The 22586-nt window shown below is 33.5% G+C and overlaps 1 protein-coding gene across 1 annotated transcript; it reads left to right on the forward strand.

Moving 5' to 3' along the window:
- Nucleotides 1-48: 48 nt before the first annotated feature.
- LOC111421820 (angiopoietin-related protein 7-like) lies at nucleotides 49-22361 on the forward strand. The gene is made up of 3 exons (XM_071196936.1): nucleotides 49-179; nucleotides 20991-21165; nucleotides 21215-22361. The coding sequence occupies exons 1-3, from the start codon at nucleotides 53-55 to the stop codon at nucleotides 22272-22274; spliced, it is 1362 nt and encodes a 453-aa protein (XP_071053037.1). The 5' UTR covers nucleotides 49-52; the 3' UTR covers nucleotides 22275-22361.
- Nucleotides 22362-22586: the final 225 nt, after the last annotated feature.

Genomic DNA, 22586 nt, shown 5'->3' on the forward strand with positions numbered 1-22586 from the left:
CCAAAAGCATAGTAAATGCGTTCATTAACTATTCACAAATATAATGGTGAAGATGAAAATTTTCTTACTCATTCTGATTTTTTCTGGTGTTGCAAAAACACAACTGCAATATTTGCCAACTTCAACAAATACTTTAATGGACGATATTCGTGAAATTCAAAAATCTATTTCTGAATTGAGTAAGTATCAATTAATTTATTACGCTCCAAATCTGTATTAATAATTACGTCATATGATCTTTGCAAAACGATTAAGTTTAATTTAAATTTTCTAAAATTCGTAACTAACAGTGTTTTAATCACCAGTCGTCATTCAATATTTAACATAAATCCACCGGTGTATTGAGCTAAGATGTTTAGACACGATATTATGGTTCTCTTTAATCGAGACGGATAAAAAGACAGACAAGTTGAAAGCTTGTCCGTCTCTTCGTGGTACTCTGGCAGTAATCAGTGCAATCATATCAATGTTTTCTTTTATGCAATAGTTATTGACCTCATCGAATAGGAATGCTTCTCCTCTATCGGATATTATTCTCCTAAGATCGATAGAAATTTTCTGTTGATTATGTAAATGTTGACGTTGTTGTAACCCCTAAATCGGTTAAGATTTTTTCTCGAACATGGATAGAAAAGGTTCTTTAAAAACAGAAAACAAGTATATTTTTGTACAGCAGTTTGAAAATTATTAGCGAAAATGAATTTTCTACTACAAACCTCTAATCCTTATAGATATCTTCAAAATTACTACTTAAAATGAAATCATCGTGCTAAATTGCACCAAAATCGACAAATAACAGTCGCGAAAAAATTAATTTTGGTGTGGTTAAAGTTATCTCTCTTAAACTAACTAAGTGTCGTATGGCGCTTATTTTACTGCATAAATCTTAATTTGCAACTAATTTGCGATTTTCTTCAAAATGTTTAAAAATGTAACAGTTTTATCATAATACAGTATGTCCGGATATTGTGTTCATATATTTGAACGGGTAATTCTACATAACAAATCATGAAGAAAAGTTCATATAAAGGTGTGTCCTAAAATGCTTCCTATAGGTATACCTATAGGTGGTTATTTTTCATTATTTCAAAAACTAGTAGGGTTAGAAACACGAAATTTTGCATATCTAGCTATTTTTACGAGGCGAATACGATAATCGAATGAAAAATTAGAAGGAATGTGCAGTTGCGGAAATAAGGGATAGGGGGCGCAATTTATTTCCCATATTTTTATTTTGCTTTGATCTTTTCACTATTTTAACCTCAAAATTAGAATCTACAGAAAAAATACATAAAAAATGTTCTGCTTATAAAATGTAAATATGTATAATGTAATACAAAGTAAAATACTGCACACAAACATGTGTATTAATTTAAACAAAAATAAAAAGTTTTACTTAAAACATTAACAAAAAGCGCTTAAATTTTTAACAAATAACACCAAAAAAAGTTATAAGTATTGTTCAAAAATTCCACTATCCATGTCGATGCAACATCTCACTCGTTTAATTAATGAACGTCTTACTTTCCAAAAAATACCTTGTTTGTTTCGAATAGTGTTACAACCGTCCCTTACACGTTGTTCTAGCTCTTCAACATTGTTAACTGGTGTTGCATACACTAAATAGTATTTAAGGTAACCCCAGAGAAAGAAGTCTATGGGATTCAAGTCCGGCGAATGTGGGGGCCATGCTACGGGAGTTCCTCGACCTATCCATCTTTCACGGTAGGTTTCATTTAAATATTGCCGTACTTGAACGCTGAAATGAAGAGGAGCCCCATCATGCATGAACCACATTTCCCTTCGTGTTTGATACGGCACTTCAGTTCAAACAAGGTATTTTGCAAAAAGTTAAGATAATTTGTACCGTTGAGACGGTTATCAAGTACATGCGGACCAATTAAATGATCCCCAATAATACCAACCCATACATTAATAGAAAATCTTTCTTGATGTTTCGTGGTTAAAACATTGTATGGGTTTTCATCGGCTCAAACATGGATATTATGGAAGTTAATGACGTCATCTCGGGTAAATCCAGCTTCATCGGTAAACATTTTTTCCGGAAAATTTCTGTCATGGCGCCATTGTTCCATAATCCCACGACTGAACAATCGGTGGGTTTTAAGGCCTGTACCTTTTGGAAATGATATGGATGCAATAACTGATCTTTATATACCTCCCAAACGGTGGTTTTCGGCACATTTTTTTGTACCGATAATCTGCTAGTGCTTACCGTAGGATTGATAGCTACTACATCTAGCACCCTTTCTTCCACTTCTACAGTCCTCGTAGTGCACGACCTTCCACAGTCGTAACGATTTTCCTTAAAGTGCCCAGTTTCACACAAATATCTATGAATAGAAGCGAACGTTCGTTCACAGGGAAGTTGTAGATTTGGATATCGTTCTGCGTACAATCTTCGTGCTTCTCTGGCATTTCCATCAGCTCTACCGTACTATCGGCCAAACCTTATTCACTACATGGCGTAAGGGACAGAAAACAAATCCCCCGCACGGTCGCTTTGCCGAGTACGGCCGAAGAATCGAAGACTGGAGGGGCGTACTCATTTTCTCTCGAACCTTTGCTCTAGCCTTGTCGTCTCTTCATCCCTGAAGTGCCGGGCGCCCGATGCTAGCTTAAAGTCGAGCGCGCCTTGGATTCGAACAAAAATACACAATTTCGTTTTTACAATTCAAATAACTGTACCAATGTTATGACGTAGTCGTTTTTAAAAATTCATAAAATAGTCAAATATATTCATTAAAATAAAATAATTGAACTTTAATAAGTGAAAAAAATTGTTTCTTAATTTTAAATACGTTTCTGTACTGTATATCTTCGTAAAGTTAAAGAATTTAGTTAAAATTCGATGTAAAAATCGTCTCTTAATTTCCATTAGTAATATTTTTTTTCTAATCTCATTTAAAATGGCATTTTAACCGTTTAATATTATAGAAAGTCTCAATAATTTCAAGCCATTTACGACCATCAATGCGTTTACGCACCGTTTCTTCACATTTTTTTGCGTATTTTTGACATAAGGCTTTTGCGAATTTTTTTTTCTTGAGTTAATATATTTTTTTTGTAATAAGTCTTAAAATTTTACAATAATTTCTCACCTTCATCGTAAATGGGTAAGTAATAAACTTTTTATTTTTTGTACACTTTAGTAATGTTAAAAAATTTATTACCTTATTCACATAAGGTAATATAAAATTTCTGTTGAAACTACCTGTAAACTGAATTTTATAGATTGTTATTTATGAGCATGATAATATTCCATATTATAATGAAAAACCATTTGATTTTGAGTATATAATTCATTTATTTACAAAGAAAATTTTATTAATAATAAAACATTTTATTAACTATCAAAAGCAAAAAAAAACAAGAAACCGCTACGAAAAATAACATTAAATTAATACTATCTTAATATAAAAATAACGCAGTCGTAAGACTATCAAAATCAAATATAAAGAAGAAAACGCTCAGCAAAAAATAGCAAAACACTATCAACAACCGCTCACGATCGCCAAAAGCAAAGTGATGTCCAAACGAAACTTAAAAGAATAAATACCATCAAAAAATTAAAATTCTAGGTAATTGCGTTATCTCATTTTTTATGACCATCGCAAACCCTTTGTAAAATCTTACCGCGAGACATTTAAAGAGACGGGGATGTTTCCCAGAATTGGATTAAAATAAATATTTTGTTGTATTTTATTATGAATGATTTAATTAAGGAATTTCGTTAAATTTTGACAAATAATAATTTTCAATCAAAAGTAAACGTTACAATAATAATTACAATAAACTATTTTTAATATATTTTTAATACTTTTTTTTTTAATATTTATTTATTATTATTGTAACGTTTTATATATATAATTATATTTTAGAAGAATACGTTATGCGGAAATGGGATAGTCTTCGTGGCGGGGATTTATGTCAGCGATTGGTCGGCTCAATGACATCCCGATTAGAAGAATGTCAAAATAATAACAGGTTATACACCCATTATTAAATTTTGACATAACAAATTTTATTCATTATTAAGTAGGTATAATTTTTATTATTAAACTGTTCTTAATATTTGATGAAATCTTTTTAATTTTTTCAATGCTGACCGACAATATCAAGTGAGAAACAATAAGCGCATACCTGGCTGTGGTCCTCAAGACGAAAAAGATAAAACTCTTCATCCCGTGGGATGAAGAGCCCCTTCCAAAGCCGGTAAGTTAAGACAACCTTAATAAAATTAATAGTAACCATCAATATTTTTTTTCTTGCAATTGAATCCTGGATATAACGACTTCCGCAGAAATCCGGGTGGTCCGGGAGAACAGAGGGGGGTATTTAGTGGGTAGCAGGGGCTAATTAATTGTAGTCCCACACTCCCGGCCGAAATACGATTTTTCCGACCCACGAACTATAGGCGCCATCAGTAGGCCAGGGTGCGTAAGGCATTTTCGCCTCCTCTGCGCAAAAAAAAAAAATATATATATATATAATAAAATGTTTTATTATTAATAAAATTTTCTTTGTAAATAAATGAATTATATACTCAAAATCAAATGGTTTTTCATTATAATATGGAATATTATCATGCTCATAAATAACAATCTATAAAATTCAGTTTACAGGTAGTTTCAACAGAAATTTTATATTACCTTATGTGAATAAGGTAATAAATTTTTTAACATTACTAAAGTGTACAAAAAATAAAAAGTTTATTACTTACCCATTTACGATGAAGGTGAGAAATTATTGTAAAATTTTAAGATTTATTACAAAAAAAATATATTAACTCAAGAAAAAAAATTCGCAAAAGCCTTATGTCAAAAATACGCAAAAAAATGTGAAGAAACGGTGCGTAAACGCATTGATGGTCGTAAATGGCTTGAAATTATTGAGACTTTCTATAATATTAAACGGTTAAAATGCCATTTTAAATGAGATTAGAAAAAAATATTACTAATGGAAATTAAGAGACGATTTTTACATCGAATTTTAACTAAATTCTTTAACTTTACGAAGATATACAGTACAGAAACGTATTTAAAATTAAGAAACAATTTTTTTCACTTATTAAAGTTCAATTATTTTATTTTAATGAATATATTTGACTATTTTATGAATTTTTAAAAACGACTACGTCATAACATTGGTACAGTTATTTGAATTGTAAAAACGAAATTGTGTATTTTTGTTCGAATCCAAGGCGCGCTCGACTTTAAGCTAGCATCGGGCGCCCGGCACTTCAGGGTTGAAGAGACGACAAGGCTAGAGCAAAGGTTCGAGAGAAAATGAGTACGCCCCTCCAGTCTTCGATTCTTCGGCCGTACTCGGCAAAGCGACCGTGCGGGGGATTTGTTTTCTGTCCCTTACGCCATGTAGTAAATAAGGTTTGGCCGATAGTACGTAAAGTGAATGTTTGCCATCTCTTCGTTTGAGTATTGAACCATTTTGATTTAATTAAACGTAAATTACAATAAAGGTTTTTGCACTAAAATATTTTTTATCGACCGCTTGACAGCAAAGATCAACAATTGAAAGGAGCCTATTAAGATTTTTAGTGATAGTTTAATACACATGTTTGTACTTCATTAATCAATCAGGTGTCCCTCTGGTAAAATTACAACTAAAACTACTTCTAAATCGGAAATAAAATAGTATTATATTATTTTATTACAGTTTTTTTTTATTTGGGATAATTAACAAATAGATTTGAGGATGGTTTGCAATTTCTTATAGATTTCGTTTTTAAATTAATCTCGGAAATATTGTGTCCCTCGTTTTAATCTCAACTCTGTTACCACATCTTCTAATATAAATATTCGTGTCGTCATGGTTACCCGGCTCATTGTAAACACTGCAGAGGGAAGTTGATATTAGTACGACACTATAACTGTCAAAAAATATTAAATTGACAAGCTGAATATATTCAAGATTTTGATTGATTTCTACAAATATTTTTCTGACCATTCGGATTCTCAACTCCGTTACCTGTCATAAAAAGTAAAGTTTAAGTGATTTCTTACTGTAATTACATTAAGTATATTAGTAAAAAATATACGCACACGGTATGCAACTATCAACATAAAATCAAATTCAGTTTAATTTTAAATATTTTTGAAAGCGCGTTTTCTCAACTCCGTGAATTTCAACTCCGTTACTAATGTTAGGCAGGAACATTTACAGTCACATTTAACAGTTATAATGCACTATGTAACTGTAAATATTTTATTTTCAATGTATCCAATATTTAGTTAAGCTAAAAAAAAAAAAATAGAACAGCGCTCAAATGCTATAATTTCCAAATTTATATGCATCATGTTCCTTTTGTTTTAGACGAGATCTAATTTTGAGTGTAATTTCGATTTTACCTTTTATTATTCTTTTGTGCTAGATGGTAAAAACTAGAGGTAAGGCCTTAAGTGAAGCAGCGGTTACAACATCAAAGAAAAAGAAATTATGTAATCAAAAGAAGAGAGATGCTATGAGAAGACTAAGAGCGCAACGAAAAGAAGAACCTGAGGCTTATGAAATTGCTAAATTGAAGGAGAGAGAGCGGTATCACCACAGAGTTAGCTGCGGTAAAATAAAAAAGACATCATAGTTAACAGATTGAGATAAAAGACATAAAAGGAAAAAATGGAGGGAACATAGTAAAAAACATTACCAAGCAAAAAAGGCAGCTGCTTTAAAGAACCACAACTCTACACCATCAAGTTCTGTGCTTTTAAGGGCCAAAAATGTAAATAATAAACTCAAAAACAAGGTAAATGTACTCCAGAAAGAAATTGCACAAGCGAAAAAACTTATACAAAAGTATAAAAAACGTGAAACTCGGAAGCCTCGTAAATCGGACATAGAAAGTACTATAAGTAAACAGCGCCCATTGAATAATATTTCCATCAGAACAACAGTTCGTACATATTTAGAAAAAGACGAAAACAGCAGACTCTGTCCTGGGAAAAAGGACACGATAACATACAAGAAAAACAAAAAACAAAAACGCTACTTGAACGATTCCCTACAGAATTTGCATAGAAAATTTAATGAAATATACTCAAAATTGCGCATCGGTTACTCCACATTTTGTCGAATGAGACCATTTTGGATTTTGCAGCCTACAGCACGCCAAAGAGATACTTGTTTATGTGTTACCCACACTAAGACGAATCTTTTGGTGCATAAGCTAGGGATCTTAGACATTATCAAAGAAAACACCCCATCTCAAGTGGTCCAAAAAAATGTGCTGTTCAACTGCTAATATATGCAAAAATGAAAAATGCCTCGAACGCAAATGCGTCAAGTGCAACAAAAATACAGTGACCGTTCTGCACTACAATAAAAAGGAATTAATGACATACATGAAATGGGTTAACAAATCGGTACAGGTAATGGTCAAGGGGAAAATAAAGTTTTGTAAAAGAACAGTGAAAGAAAAGCAAACAGTAGAGAAACACCAAGCAGTTACAGAATTGATACAATCTATTCCGAGATATATGTTGCACCTCAAGAATATATCTCATCAATATCGGTGCATAAATACAGTGAAAAAGAATCAGTCTGTTGATGAAATCTTGATCCATATGGATTTTTCTGAAAATTGCTGCTGTAAATATACTGAAGAAGTACAATCTGCACACTTTGGCTCTTCAAAGCTTCAGATATCTCTTCATACCTTAGTTGTATATTACAAGCATCCACACAATAACTCAACAGACCATATCTCATACTGTACAGTATCAAGTAGTCTTCGCCATGACCCCTCAGCCATATACGTGCACTTAGGATATGTTTTTGGAGATATTAAAATGATTGTTCCCAGGGTAAGACATATCAATTTCTTATCGGATGGACCATCCACCCAATATAAGAACAGAAAGATGTTTTATTTTATTGCCACACACCTGCACAAAAAATTACAAGCAGAGACAATTCGATGGCATTATAGTGAAAGTGGCCATGGAAAAGGAGCGCCTGATGGTATTGGAGGCTGTATCAAACGTACAGCAGACTCAAAAGTCGCACAAGGAATCGACATACCAGATTGTGATACATTAGTAAAAGTGTTACAAAAGTCAATAAAAGGGATCAAGATCTTTCGTACTGATGAAAAACTAATCCCTATTATTGACGAACTGACCCCAGAAAATATTCCTACGTTTAAAGGTACGATGAAAGTTCATGAAGTCACCTGGATCAATAAACGAAGGAATAGACTTACTTTCAGAGAACTGACATGTCTGTATTGTGAACCCGGCGAGCTTTGCTTACACTATAACTTGGGATCTATGGAGTATAGAACACCTCTGCGTTATAGCGCTATATATACAGATTCATCATCTTCAGATGATGATGTGCCATTAAGTTTACATACTTCGGAATAAGTTTGATAGTTAACTATATTTGATAGTTACTTTGTATTATTTATCTTGAAAACGAGTGGTCGTAGACCGTTTTATAAGCAAAATATTTTTTATGTATTTTTTTCCGTAGATTCTAATTTTGAAGTTAAAATAGTGAAAAGATCAAAGCAAAAAAAATATGGGAAATAAATTGCGCCCCCTATCCCTTATTTCCGCAACTGCACATACCTTCTAATTTTTCATTCGATTAACGTATTCGCCCCGTAAAAATAGCTAGATATGCAAAATTTCGTGTTTCTAACCCTAGTAGTTTTTGAAATAATGAGAAATAACCACATATTGAACGTTTTCTTCAAAGTACTCTACCTCCCTTAGGAAGCATTTTAGGACACACCTTTATATGAACTTTTCTTCATGATTTTTTATGTAGAATCAGACCTTTAAATATATGATCGCAATTTCCGGACACTCTGTATATTATAGGGTATATATATTCTATGATCAAAAATAAACAAAAAAAGCCTAATAAACATAGGTCCGAAAATGGACCATTTTCGAGATATTCAAAGATTTAGTTTTATAAGTTGATATTGTTAACATCATGAATTTAAATTTGTTTTTATAATAATTAAGTCGTTACTATGATTACGATAAGTTGTCTAATCAAAAAAAAATAATAATACTTCACGAAATTATTATTTTACTATTTAATTTAATAAAACTATTAAGTATGGCTTCTATTAATTACTCCAAGGAAGAGATGGCGGATATGGTGTATTGTTACGGACTAGCTGATGGAAATGCGTCGTTAGCAGCTCGTCATTACGCGCAAAGGTTCCCGAACAGACGATTGCCTAATAGTCACACCTTTAGCAGACTATTTCTCAGATTAAAAGAAACGGGAAGCGTAACCCACATCCATTCCACGGAGAGACATTACACAAGGCCGCTGGAATTAGAAGAAGCAGTTTTGAGAAGAGTCGATGAATCAGCATTAGAAGAATTTCTGCACAAGAAAACATTAACAAAACAACCGTTCACCGCATTTTAAGGGAGCAGTTGGTTTATCCTTATCATTACAACACCGTTCAACAGAAAATGATGACGAAAAAAGAGAGATTTTTTGTAGGTGGGCCATACAGGAAGAGGTAGTAATCGTCGACTTTCCCATAAACATTGTATTTACGGATGAAGCAACATTTACTCAAAGCGGAATTTTTAATATTCATAATGCGCACGTTTGGAGCGATGAAAATCCCCATGCAATACTAGAAACTCATCATCAGTGGCGATTCAGTGTTAATGTATGGGCTGGAGTTATAGGTGATCAGTTATTAGATCCATTCTTTCTTCCAAAGAGATTGACAGCCGATGCCTACATACATTTTTTACAAAATGACCTTACAGAGGCATTTGATGAATTACCTCAACAAATTCTAGAAGATTGCTACTTTATGCACGATGCAGCACCAGCACATTATGCACGCGCTACTCGCGCATACTTAAATAACAGATTTAGCAATAAGTGGATTGGCCGAGGAGGTCCTGTCCCGTGGCCACCTCGTTCACCAGATTTAAATCCGTTAGATTTTTGGTTTTGGGGACATTTAAAACAAATTGTTTATTCTGAAGACGTTCAAAATGTGCAGGATTTGAAGAATAAAATTAGTAACGCATTTGACACAGTAAAACAAATTCCTGGTATCTTTGAACCTTCTAATTTTTCATTCGATTATCGTATTCGCCCCGTAAAAATAGCTAGATATGCAAAATTTAGTGTTTCTAACCCTAGTAGTTTTTGAAGTAATGAGAAATAACCACATATTGAACGTTTTCTTCAAAGTGCTCTACCTCCCTTAGGAAGCATTTTAGGACACACCTTTATATGAACTTTTCTTCATGATTTTTTATGTAGAATCACACCTTTAAATATATGATCGCAGTTTCCGGACACTCTGCATATTATAGGGGTATAGAGTTAATCCCGCAATCGACAGGATAGTTTTTAAACTATTTCAAAAAAGTAGAGGTAGTTAAACCTGAGGCGTGATTGATTCGATTTTAGTTTTTGTATACAGGGTGTATCTGAATGACTGCAACAAACTTCAAGGGGTGATTCTTTGGTGAATTTTAAGGGTACTTTGATATATGAACCATGGGCGACTTCGGCTCCCCTAAGGAGCTACACCCCTCCAAAAATAGCGGAAAATTTTGGTTTAATTTCTTTTTCTCAAAAACCATAAACGCTAGGAAAATGAAATTTGGGGAATATGTTTAACTCATAATAGGGCACGTTTTGACCCTATTTGTACTTTCAACCTACCCTTCTAAACTACTAAACGTAACCACCCACGTTCAATTTATGCCTAGATTTTTTTTGTGAAGATGATAAATACATTGGAAAAGTTTCAGTTCGATAGATAAAACTATTCTAAAACTTTTTTGTCTCTCTGATGTTCTTCTAAAAATTAATAATTTCTGAGAAAAAAAATAATTACGCAAACACTAACTGTTAAGCTGTAGGGTTGTTAATCGAAAGTTGGAATGAGTTTTTAATGAAAAAATCTTAGTAGGCTTTGCAATCTTTGTCAGAAATATTTTTGACGTTTAAATATCAGTGGTTTTCTTACTTTATTATTGTTTTATTTAAAATTTTGAAACGTCGAGTGAACGAGCGTACATGCGATAGAACTTTATTCAAAAATTAATTTGAAAAACAATAATAATAGTATGAAAAACTGACATTTTTACGTCAAAAATATTTCTGACAAAGATTGCAAAGCCTACTAAGATTTTTTCATTAAAAATTCATTGCAACTTTTGATCGACAACCCCGTTGTTTAACGGGCAGTGTTTGCTTTACTATTTTTTTTCTCAAAAATTAGTCGTTTTACAATACTTTCATCTATCTATGTAAAATTTTTCTAATGTATTTATCATAAAAAAAAATTTTGCAAAAATGCAAAGGGGGTGGTTACGTTTAGTAGTTTAGAAGGGTAGGTTGAAAGTACAAATAGGGTTAAAACGTGCCCTATTATGAGTTAAACATATTCCCCAAATTTCATTTTCCTAGCGTTTATGGTTTTTAAGAAAAAAAAATTAAAGCAAAATTTTCCGCCATTTTTGAAAGGGTGTAGCTCCTTAGGGGAGCCGAAGTCGCCCATGGTTCATATATCAAAGTACCCTTAAAATTCACTAAAGAATCAACCCTTGAAGTTTGTTACTGTCATTCAGATACAGCCTGTATAAGTGCTCGCTACGAATGTTATGGGGGGGATTATTTTTTTGTCTAATTTTAGTTAAAATTCTTATTGTTAGACATCTTTTAGCTTTCTTCATTATTGTCTTGATGAGCATTGTGTTGTTTTATGTCCGTACTCGAGCAGCAGCCAACATATACTTTTATAAATGCTTTTAAATACTTTTATCTTTGTATATAAGTTTGATTCCGTTTGGATTCTTTTGTAATGTGTTTTAAATTTTAGTTGTCCTCCCTAGTAATGCCTAGCTATTTCATTGCCTTTGAGGGTTTTATAATCGATACACCTGCCATGATGTTTGAAGGAGGCTCGGATATTCTTGAATGCGGGACCAGTACCAGTAGCTGGAATATATCCGGATTGGGATAGATCTTAAAATTTTTTAACCACGCTGCTGTCTTATTGTACAACGTCTGTAGATGATCGAAGGCAACTTGGATGTTTTTGTCATGTATAATCATCATACACCGATGCCAAACTGTATGGAATGCTTTGTTTGTGTCCAAAAAATTTGGCTCATATCAAACTCTTTTTTAGTCATTGAACATGCATTTAAAACGTTTACAATTAAGAGCGTTCTTATCTTGTACTCAGTTGCCCGTTCCAAATTGAATTAATCAATTATCACTTTTTGACGAAAAGATGAATGTTATAAACACGTAATAATTGAGAATATTAAATATTCACGAAGAAAACAGTTTTCTGTAGTCATAATTCTTTTCAGGGTTCTATTTAAAGTAAATCATTTAGATAAACTTCAGATTCCATCAAAAATTGATGACGTTTTCACAGAAATGAGTTTATTAAAAAATTCGGTTGAGCAAATTAATAATAAAAATGAAAATTTGAAATGTACCTTTGAGAAGTACGGTATTCACAACATTTCAAGTGTTAAATCCCAAGAAAGTAAGTTTGATGTAGAACAAGATTTAAATAAAATAAATAAAGTTGAAAACAAAACTGGATATTTAAAAAGTGCCTTTGAAGGGCACGATATTCAAAACATTTCAAATGTGAAATCGCAAGAAACTAAGTTTGATGTAGAACAAAATAGAACTTTTCTCTAAAGAAGATCTGTGTATGTCGGCCCCTTAATGTCATTTATCTGCTTTGCCGCTTACGTGGGTCATCCTGTATGCAACAGCCACTATCTCTTCTATTCTAAATTGATATAAAAAATGAGCAATCGATGAATTGCTCATCAATCGATGAATGATCAATATAATAATGAATATGAATGACATTAATCAAAAAGGTCAAAAAGTAAACTTCTAAAACTCCCATCTGTCGATACTGCTGAATCTACATGCACCGGTGCGTCCTCTTAGGATTGCTAAGCCTTTTACTGCATGGATAACTCCCAATATTAGGATAATTGGAAACGATCAAGAATTGTGCCTGTTTATAAGCGTCCCTCTCAAACTATAGACCAATTTCGATAATTTCCAATTTTGCTAAACTATTTGAAAAGTTATTATATTCTTTTATGTACACCAGCACGTGCCCCTTTGTCAGCTTCCCAGCATGGTTTTTGTTGAGTTAGTAACATTAATATTTTTAAGTTTTGAGTACTGTTGGGTTGGTAGTATTGAAAACGGTGCACATTGCACACATGACGAAGCGGGTGTCATGGCGATGACGCGAGTTAACGGTCATGGCATGTAAAGATTTAATCGTTTATACTTGAATATATTAAAATACAGCAGAAACTAAAAAGTGGATTTATTCCCCGAAACATTGGTCCTTCGAGCATGGATTAGTAACAGTGAAGACATTAAAAATAAAAAAAAATTCGTAAATTGCATTATCTTGGCTGGGGTCCGACGATCGGAACTTGGTTCTTCTCTTCGACAACGACACGAGGTCAACTCATCGGCGGCGGTCACTGGTGGGTTCCTGAAAGAAAACACAAAACGTAAACTAAGTCGTTTTTACTTTTATCCTTTTTCGTGAGTATTGCTTCACAAAATGGAGGAACTCAAACCTCTGTTGGCAAAAAAGAAACTGCTCAAGGCACAATTAACGCGTTTCGGGACGTTTCTCGAAAAAATTACAACGGAAAAATTAAACGAATTGAAAATCAGATTACAAAACATTAAAGAGATTTTGCATGAGTTTAACAAAATACAAAACGCGATCGATTTACTAAACAAAGACGACGAGTATAAAGTGAAAGCCTTCGTACTTATAAAATATTATGAATTAATAGCAGAGGCGACAACATTTATTCAAGAGCGAGATAATGACATCGTATGTAAAAGCGCTATAAACGATGAAACGACGGGTTCGGCGGGGGCTGCGACGGCTTATGCACCGAGCGACGGTTATTTTCATAAAAATGTTAAACTTCCTACGTTGGATTTGCCTAAATTTTACGGAGATTATGATCAATGGATATATTTTCACGATACTTTTAAATCGCTCGTTGACAATGACAACTATGTAGATGACATCAATAAATTTCATTATTTATTTAGTTGCTTAAAAGGTGAAGCAGCGAATATCATTCAATCTCTTGAAATCACAAAGGAAAATTACAAAATTGCTTGGGATATGTTGCGTCAAAGATACGAAAATAAGGCGGTTATTGTAAAAACACACGTTAAGGCTTTGTTTGAATTACCGATGGTTACAAAAGAAGCTCATCAAAACTTAAGACGTTTAATTGATAGTTATAACAGGCACACTCGTTCTTTAAAGGCCTTAGGTGAACCAGTAGAGCACTGGAGCACGTTGCTTACACATTTGATTTTTAAGAAATTGGATGACGCTTCTAAAATGAAATGGGAGGAGCACGCGAGGCAGACATTTAATAACGATGTACCAAACATAAAAAGTATGATAGATTTTCTTACAAATAGATGCAGTATTCTGGAAACTATAGAAGGTAATAACAAAACGAATAAACATATAGGACAAAAGAAGAATGAGCGTACTATTGCAAATTTAGCCACGAACAACAAAACATGCGTTTTTTGTGAATCAGGCGATCATTTCATTTACGGTTGTAATAAATTCAAAGCATTAACTACAAGCAAAAGAGTTGAGGAAGTTAAAAAACTCAGGCTTTGCTTAAATTGCCTTCGTTCGGGACATTTCTCGATAGATTGCAAATCTTTGTCCACATGTAAGGCTTGTAAGCAAAAACATAACACGCTTTTGCATTATGATACACAAACAAGTACACACACAACTGAAAAACGTGTTACAACCGCACATACCATGAAAGCATTGGAGAATACTTCGATAATTTTAGCAACCGCGCAGGTTCACATCAAAGATGCGACTGGAAAACGGCGTGAGGCTAGGGCACTTTTGGATTCTGGCTCGCAGTCGAATTTTATGACAATGAAGCTTGTAGAAAAATTGCAATTACATACTTACAATTTAAACGTACCGGTAACAGGTATTAGTCAATGCAACCTTAATGTTAAGTATGGAACGAATACCAAGATTAAGTCTATATATAACTCATACACCATTGATTTATCATTTTTGGTTATAAGAGATATAACTGATAACTTGCCAAATGTTCCAATAAACATCAAAGAATTAGAAATACCGCGACACATTAGCTTAGCTGATCCCAAATTCCATCAACCAGGAGAAATAGATATTTTAATAGGCGCTGGCTTATTCGCTGAATTGTCTATGGGTCAAATTAAACTCGGAATTGGTTTACCTGTTCTACAGAAATCAACACTGGGATGGATCGTATCCGGGCCTATGAGTACAAATTTAAGACAAAAGGTGCGCAGCAACGTATGTATAAATAACTGCGAGATTCAAAGGGCCTTGGAAAAATTTTGGAAGGTTGAAGAGTGTACGGCACAAATGGTTTTTTCTGCGGAGGAAAAATATTGTGAGAATCTGTATCAACAGACGACCACAAGGGACAACAATGGACATTTTGTGGTACAACTGCCAACGAAAGATAATATTAGCGAATTAGGAACATCGTTTGAAACTGCTGAAGCAAGATTTTTAAATTTGGAACGAAAGTTATTCAAGAATCAAGAATTATGGAAACAATACTCCGAATTCATGAGTGAATATCAAGAATTAGGACACATGACAAGAGTAAATCGCGACGATACATATGCGTATTATTTACCTCATCACGCAGTGATTAAAGATACAAGCAGCACTACGAGGCTCAGAGTAGTATTTGACGCTTCGACAAAAACAAGTACTGGCATTTCACTGAATGATACTCTAATGGTTGGACCTACGATACAACAGGAATTATTTTCCATTCTCTGTAGGTTTAGAGAACATAATTACGTATTAACCGGTGACATTGCAAAGATGTATAGACAGGTAAACATCATACCTAGTCAGAGAAATTTACAACGTATTGTATGGCGACAAAGTCCTGAACATGATTTGGAGCATTTTCAATTAAACACGGTAACGTACGGCACCGCATCAGCATCATTTTTGGCAATTCGCAGTCTGCATCAAGTTGGCATAAATATTCAAAATAAACATCCTAACATAGCTAAAGTTATAATCGACGATTTCTATGTTGATGACCTTATTACAAGTTCAAAAACTTTGGAAGAAGCATTGAAATTAAAAAATGACTTAAGTGAGATATTAAATGGTTGCGGATTTGAATTGCGGAAATGGAATTCGAATTCACAAGAAATTCTGCAAGGAAGCGATGAAACAAGCGTGGATTATCTAATAGGTGACTCTAAGGATGTAAAAACGCTGGGAATTTTATGGTGCTCACAAGACGATACACTTAAGTATTCAATTAAACCTATAGTTGAATACGGGAAATTAACGAAACGTATTATTCTGTCAATTATTGCTCAGATATTTGACCCACTTGGTATTGTATCTCCATCTACAATCAAAGCAAAGGTAGTTTTACAGCGTTTGTGACAGCTGGGAATCACGTGGGATGAAGCTGTACCTATCAAACATTACACATCATTCAAGAGGCTTTATGAGGAATTGCAATATTTGGCAAAACTACAAATTGATCGACACATTTTGCTAACAGATTTTGCAATGGTAGAAATGCATGGTTTCAGCGATGCTTCTGAAATGGCTTACGGAGCATGTATTTACATTAAAACCATAAACCAAAATAAAACAAAGATTCGTTTATTGTGCGCCAAATCGAGAGTAGCACCTTTACGGAAATTGCCGAGATTGGAACTCAATGGTTGTTTATTGTTGGCAGAACTAGTGAAAAAAGTACTTGATTCATTAAACACAGAAATTACTAAGGTTTATCTCTGGACTGATTCCACCATAGCGCTTGCTTGGATACATGCGGATCCTTCGAGGTGGCAAACATTTGTTGCAAACCGCGTATCGCAAATACAAGAACTAACAGCACATGCACAATGGAAGCACGTAACCAGTTCAGAGAACCCTGCAGATTTGATTTCTAGAGGTATCGAGACTTCTCAATTAATAAAGTCTAACCTTTGGTGGGAGGGGCCGAAATGGTTAAAGAGTAAAACTTATCCTGATATTGACATGAACTTTCCTAAGGAGTTACCAGAAAAGAAAAAAAATAAACTAACTTTCCATTGTACAATTACATGCGACATTTTTGATAAATATTCATCATTAAATAAATTAAAAAGAGTTGTTGCGTATTGCATGCGCTTCTACAATAATTTGAGAGAACCTAATGAAAATAAAATAAAGGCAAAATTTACTACACTAGAGTTAGAAAGCGCGTTTATGCGACTTTTGAAAGTCATGCAAAGACAGGAATTCAAAACAGATTGATTTATTGATGGCTAAATTATTGTCTTTGAATCCAATGTACGAAGATGGATTGTTAAGAGTTGGTGGTAGATTGCGTAATTCAGAATATGACTACGACATCAAACATCCAATCATATTGGCTAAAGGACATCCTTTGACTAATTTAATTATACGTGAGGAACATTTGAGAAATTTGCACCTTGGCCCACAGGGACTTTTATCTTGCATCAGACAAAGATTTTGGCCTGTTGGCGGTTTAACTGTCGTGAAGGGGGTGATTGGGAGATGTATTGTATGTTTTAGAACTAAACCAGTAAGTCCCAGTTATTTGATGGGTGATTTACCTAGAGATCGCACATCGGCTACAAGACCATTTTATGTAGTGGGTATAGATTTTGCTGGCCCATTCAACAGCAAAGATGGGAAATTAAGAAACAGAACTATCATTAAATCATATGTGTGTTTATTTGTGTGTTTTGCAACCAAAGCAGTACATATTGAGGTGGTATCAGACCTAAGTACCGATTCATTTTTAAACGCATTCAAGAGATTCGTATCTCGACGAGGTTTATGTAAACGAGTTTACACGGATAATGCAACTAACTTCGTTGGCGCTAAGAATTATCTCAACGAGTTGAAAAAAGTAATCGACTATAACAACGATAAACTTGAAAGATTTTGCTTGAGAAATAACATAGATTGGCAATTTATTCCGGCACGTTCTCCGCATTTTGGAGGTTTATGGGAGTCTGCTATCAAATCGGCTAAATCGCATTTTATACGAATTATTGGCTGTAACGTTTTAACCTTTGAAGAGTTAACAACAATTTTTACTCAAATCGAAGCAATACTAAATTCTAGACCACTTACTCCTTTATCCACACATCCTGATGATTTCTTGGCTCTTACCCCGGGACATTTTCTCATTGGAGAACCTCTTAATACGATTCCTCAGCGAGACGTTATGGATATCCCCTTCAACAGACTGAATCAATTCAACAAACTTCAACAAATGTATCAACATTTCTGGCGAAGATGGTCTATGGAATACATCAACATCCTACAACAAAGAAGCAAATGGTCTCAAGCTGTTGAAGAAAACGTTAAGATTGGACAGCTAATATTACTCAAGGAAGACAACACTCCACCGTTGAAATGGCGACTGGGAAGAATTCTTGAAGTTCATCCTGGCAGTGATAATATTGTGCGAGTTATTAGTGTAAAAACAACCAGTGGTGTTGTGAAGCGGGCTGTTAAAAAGGTGTGCGTTCTTCCTATAGACGTTGAAATACCTAAAAAACTATAACATGTAATATTTAGATTTTCGTTATACTTACCTATTTTTATCTTGAAAGTTAGTACTTTCAACGGCGGCGGTATGTTGAGTTAGTAACATTAATATTTTTAAGTTTTGAGTACTGTTGGGTTGGTAGTATTGAAAACGGTGCACATTGCACACATGACGAAGCGGGTGTCATGGCGAAGACGCGAGTTAACGGTCATGGCATGTAAAGATTTAATCGTTTATACTTGAATATATTAAAATACAGCAGAAACTAAAAAGTGGATTTATGCCCCGAAACAGTTTTGTTTCCGGTCGCTCTACAATTACCAACTTGGCTACGATTTCCGAGTTTATCTGTAGCACTTTGGATAGACGTGGGCAGGTGGATGTTGTATACACTGATCTATCCAAAGCCTTTGATCTGATTGACCATAGAATTCTCTTATATAAATGAGCTCTTTCGGATTTGTTCCTTCAGCAATTCAACTTCTGGCCTCTTATTTGCAACATAGAAAATGTTATGTTGCTTACAATGGATATTTTTCTAATGAGTTCACTCTTACCTCAGGGGTTCCACAGGGATCAAATTTGGGCTCTCTATTATTTGTTCTTTTCATAAATGACTTACTTCTAAGAATTGATTGTCGGATATTGGGATATGCTGATGATATCAAGATCTATGCCGAAGTCTCATCGGTGGCAGATGCAGATAAGCTGCAGCACAACTTAAACACAATAGTGCAATGGTGTAAGACCTACAAACTTAACCTTAATATAGATAAATGTTGTGTACTTACTTATAGCCGATGCTCGTCACCATGCATATATGCTTACAATATTGCTGGCAGCACTTTAAGTCGTGTTTAGAAGTACAGGGATTTGGGGGTCCTATTTGATGCATGTCTTGATTTTAAAACACATATCAATAATGTGTCTTCGGAGGCCTTTAGGTCCCTAGGTTTTGTGATGCGTATGTCTAAAAATTTCACAAGTGTCAGCTTATTAAAGACCTTGTATTGTGCTTATGTTCGGAGTAAGTTAGAATACGCTTGCCTGATTTGGAGTCCTTTATATGCGTGTGAGTTCTTAAGCCTTGATCGAGTCCATCGTAGATTCTTAAAATTTCTTTCTTACAAATCTGATGGAATTTACCCTGAGCGAGGTATATCACAAAATGATTTGCTTGCACGACACAATATGGTTTCCTTGATGGACAGAAGAAACGCGTTTTATGAAAGGTTTCTACAAAGGCTTATCGAATATAACATCGATTGCCCTTCCATTCTTGAGCGACTAGGGTTTGTTGTTCCAAGGAGTAACTCAAGATATAGTTGCGTATTCGTCATGCCTTATGTTAGGACAAACATTATGAGACGGGCGCCAACATACACTCTCTGTAAAGTGGGCAACAGGATTCCAGACAATCATGATCACCTGCATGTAAATTCACTTATTTAGTTTTTATTTTTATTTTCTTTATAATTCGGTCAATTGTTAATTTCTTGAATTTTTTGTAATTTTTGTTTTTTTTTTCTCACATACAGATACATATTATTGAATTATTACATTATGTAATATATATTGTTATCCTTTTTTGGGCTATGCCTGTTGGGTAATAAAGGAATATTATTATTATTATTATAATGATGAAACTCAGAGAACAGGCTTTGGGTAAATTTAAGAGAACAAAACTATCTACAAATCTTTGAAAAATTTAGTTACATCGGCAATACGTCGTGAAAAGCTTGTTTCAATAGTACATTTAAAAATATAGGCTTTTAGATAGGTTGAATATCGGGAAAAAGTCCAAGCCAATTATTCTTGCACATCTGGATGATGTGAATAAAATTAGTGATTATTTTATTAGTTTATTATTAGTTTGACGATCCTTTCATATCACTATGTATTCAGGTGTCTTGAACCGTTCGGTTACTATGAGATGTGTTTCCGACAATGCTAAGCCGTTGCAGGAAAGATATAAGTTCGCTTCTACAATTCCTAATTTCATTAGCATTCCAATTTATGATTGTTGTTATGATTATTGTTTATGGAGTATTATTGTCCATTAATTAGGAGAGGGAGAAGGTTTTACTAAAGCTTTTGAGTTTTTCTCACCTTCTACTTGTTTGTTGTTAGTTTGTATTGGGACAGTTGCAGATCGAGGTTATACTACTAACTTTTACACATATTTTATACTATTATAGGTATTAAAGCGCAATGTATTACATTATTTCTTCATTATAAAAATACTTACCTTTAACCAGCTCTTGTTAAATACTTTTTACAATGTACACGTTTTCCAGTGTTAAATAATTATTTCTATTTTAGAAGAGAAAACGGAGATCCGTGATGAATTTGGCTCATATCAAACTCTTTTTCAGTCTTTGGACATGAATTTAAAACGTTTGCAATTAAGAGCGTTCTTATCCTGTACTCAGTTGCCCATTCCAAATTGGATTAATCAATTATCACGTCTTGATGAAAAAATGAATGTTATAAACACGTAATAATTGAGAATAATTTTATATATTATTGTCATAATTTTTTTTCAGGGTTTTATTTAAAATAAACCATCTAGAAGAAAAACTAGATAAACTTCAGATTCCATCAAAAATGGATGTCGCTTTCACAAAAATGAGTGTATTAGAAAATTCTGTTAAGCAAATCAATAATAAATTAGAAAACAATAAGTTTGACATCAATACTGAAAATTTAAAATGTACCTTTGAGAACTACGATATTCAAAACATTTCAAATGTTAAATCCCATGAAAATAAGTTTGATGTAAAACAAGATTTAAATAAAATAGATAAAGTGGAAAACAAAACTGGAAATTTAAAAAGTACCTTTGAAAAGTACGAAAACATATCAACTGTTAAATCACAAGAAGTTAATGTAACAAAGCTAATAGGCAAGGGTAATAAATCAGAAGAAACGAATAAAACCAATCACACACAATTAATTTCATCTGAATGCTTTGATTCTACATTTATTAATTCTTCAGAAAGACTTTCTGGTAAATATAGATTTTATTCGGATTTAAACAATTTAACAAGATTATGTAGAAATGGTTGGTTAGTAATTCAAAGACGGGATAGTTTCGACGTGCAAGAAAATTTTAATAGATCCTGGAATGACTACAAACATGGTTTTGGCGATGTGCGTAAAGAATTTTGGATTGGAAATAATGTCCTTCACCGATTATCGGATAAAAACGATCTAAAATTGCGAATAGAACTGGAAACTTTCTCTGGTAAGAAAATGTGGGCCGAATATAAATCATTTAAAATTGGAAATGAAGACGATTACTTTCGTTTGAAAATAGGAACTTATAGTGGTAATGCCACCGACAGTTTTACGTATCACAACAACATGTATTTTAGTACTATCGATAAATTGGTAAGTAAAGATGGTAGAACATGTCCTCTAGCCTTTCACAGTGGATGGTGGTTCAACAATTGTCTTAAAGCTAATCTAAATGGTGTTTATCGTAAAGCAGAAATAAAGGCTTATAGAGGAATACATTGGAATAATTGGAATTATCAAATATGTTTAAAACAAGTTGAAATGATGATAACAACCACAAAGAAGTCAACAAAAATTATATTATAATACTTTCTAGGAATGTTTATAAGAATATTTATTCTGTTTTATAACAAATTGTATATTTTTAATGAAAATAAAGGTAATTAACACAGATTAAGTATAGGATGGCAATAAAAATGGTGTATTAAAAATAATGTGTGGGGTATTGTTTGCAAGGACATACGGGTTGATTCAAAACAACGTTTAAGCATTTACAGGGCGTAACTATGGTTGAAAACAAGATGTGGCTGAAGTTAAATTCATATTCGAATCTGTACCAGATTCAGATTCATAAAATTACAGTTGACCAGACAAGTATTGAACATATCAATTGAAAAA

The sequence above is a fragment of the Onthophagus taurus genome, chromosome 6, assembly GCF_036711975.1.
Source record: "Onthophagus taurus isolate NC chromosome 6, IU_Otau_3.0, whole genome shotgun sequence".
Classification (NCBI taxonomy): domain Eukaryota; kingdom Metazoa; phylum Arthropoda; class Insecta; order Coleoptera; family Scarabaeidae; genus Onthophagus; species Onthophagus taurus.

Coding starts and splice junctions, on each gene's coding strand:
- LOC111421820 (XM_071196936.1), top strand. CDS start 53: ATGAAAATTTTCTTACTCATTCTGATTTTTTCTGGTGTTGCAAAAACA. Junction 180..20,990: donor AAAATCTATTTCTGAATTGA/GTAAGTATCAAT, acceptor TTTCTATTTTAG/AAGAGAAAACGGAGATCCGT. Junction 21,166..21,214: donor AAAATGAATGTTATAAACAC/GTAATAATTGAG, acceptor ATTTTTTTTCAG/GGTTTTATTTAAAATAAACC.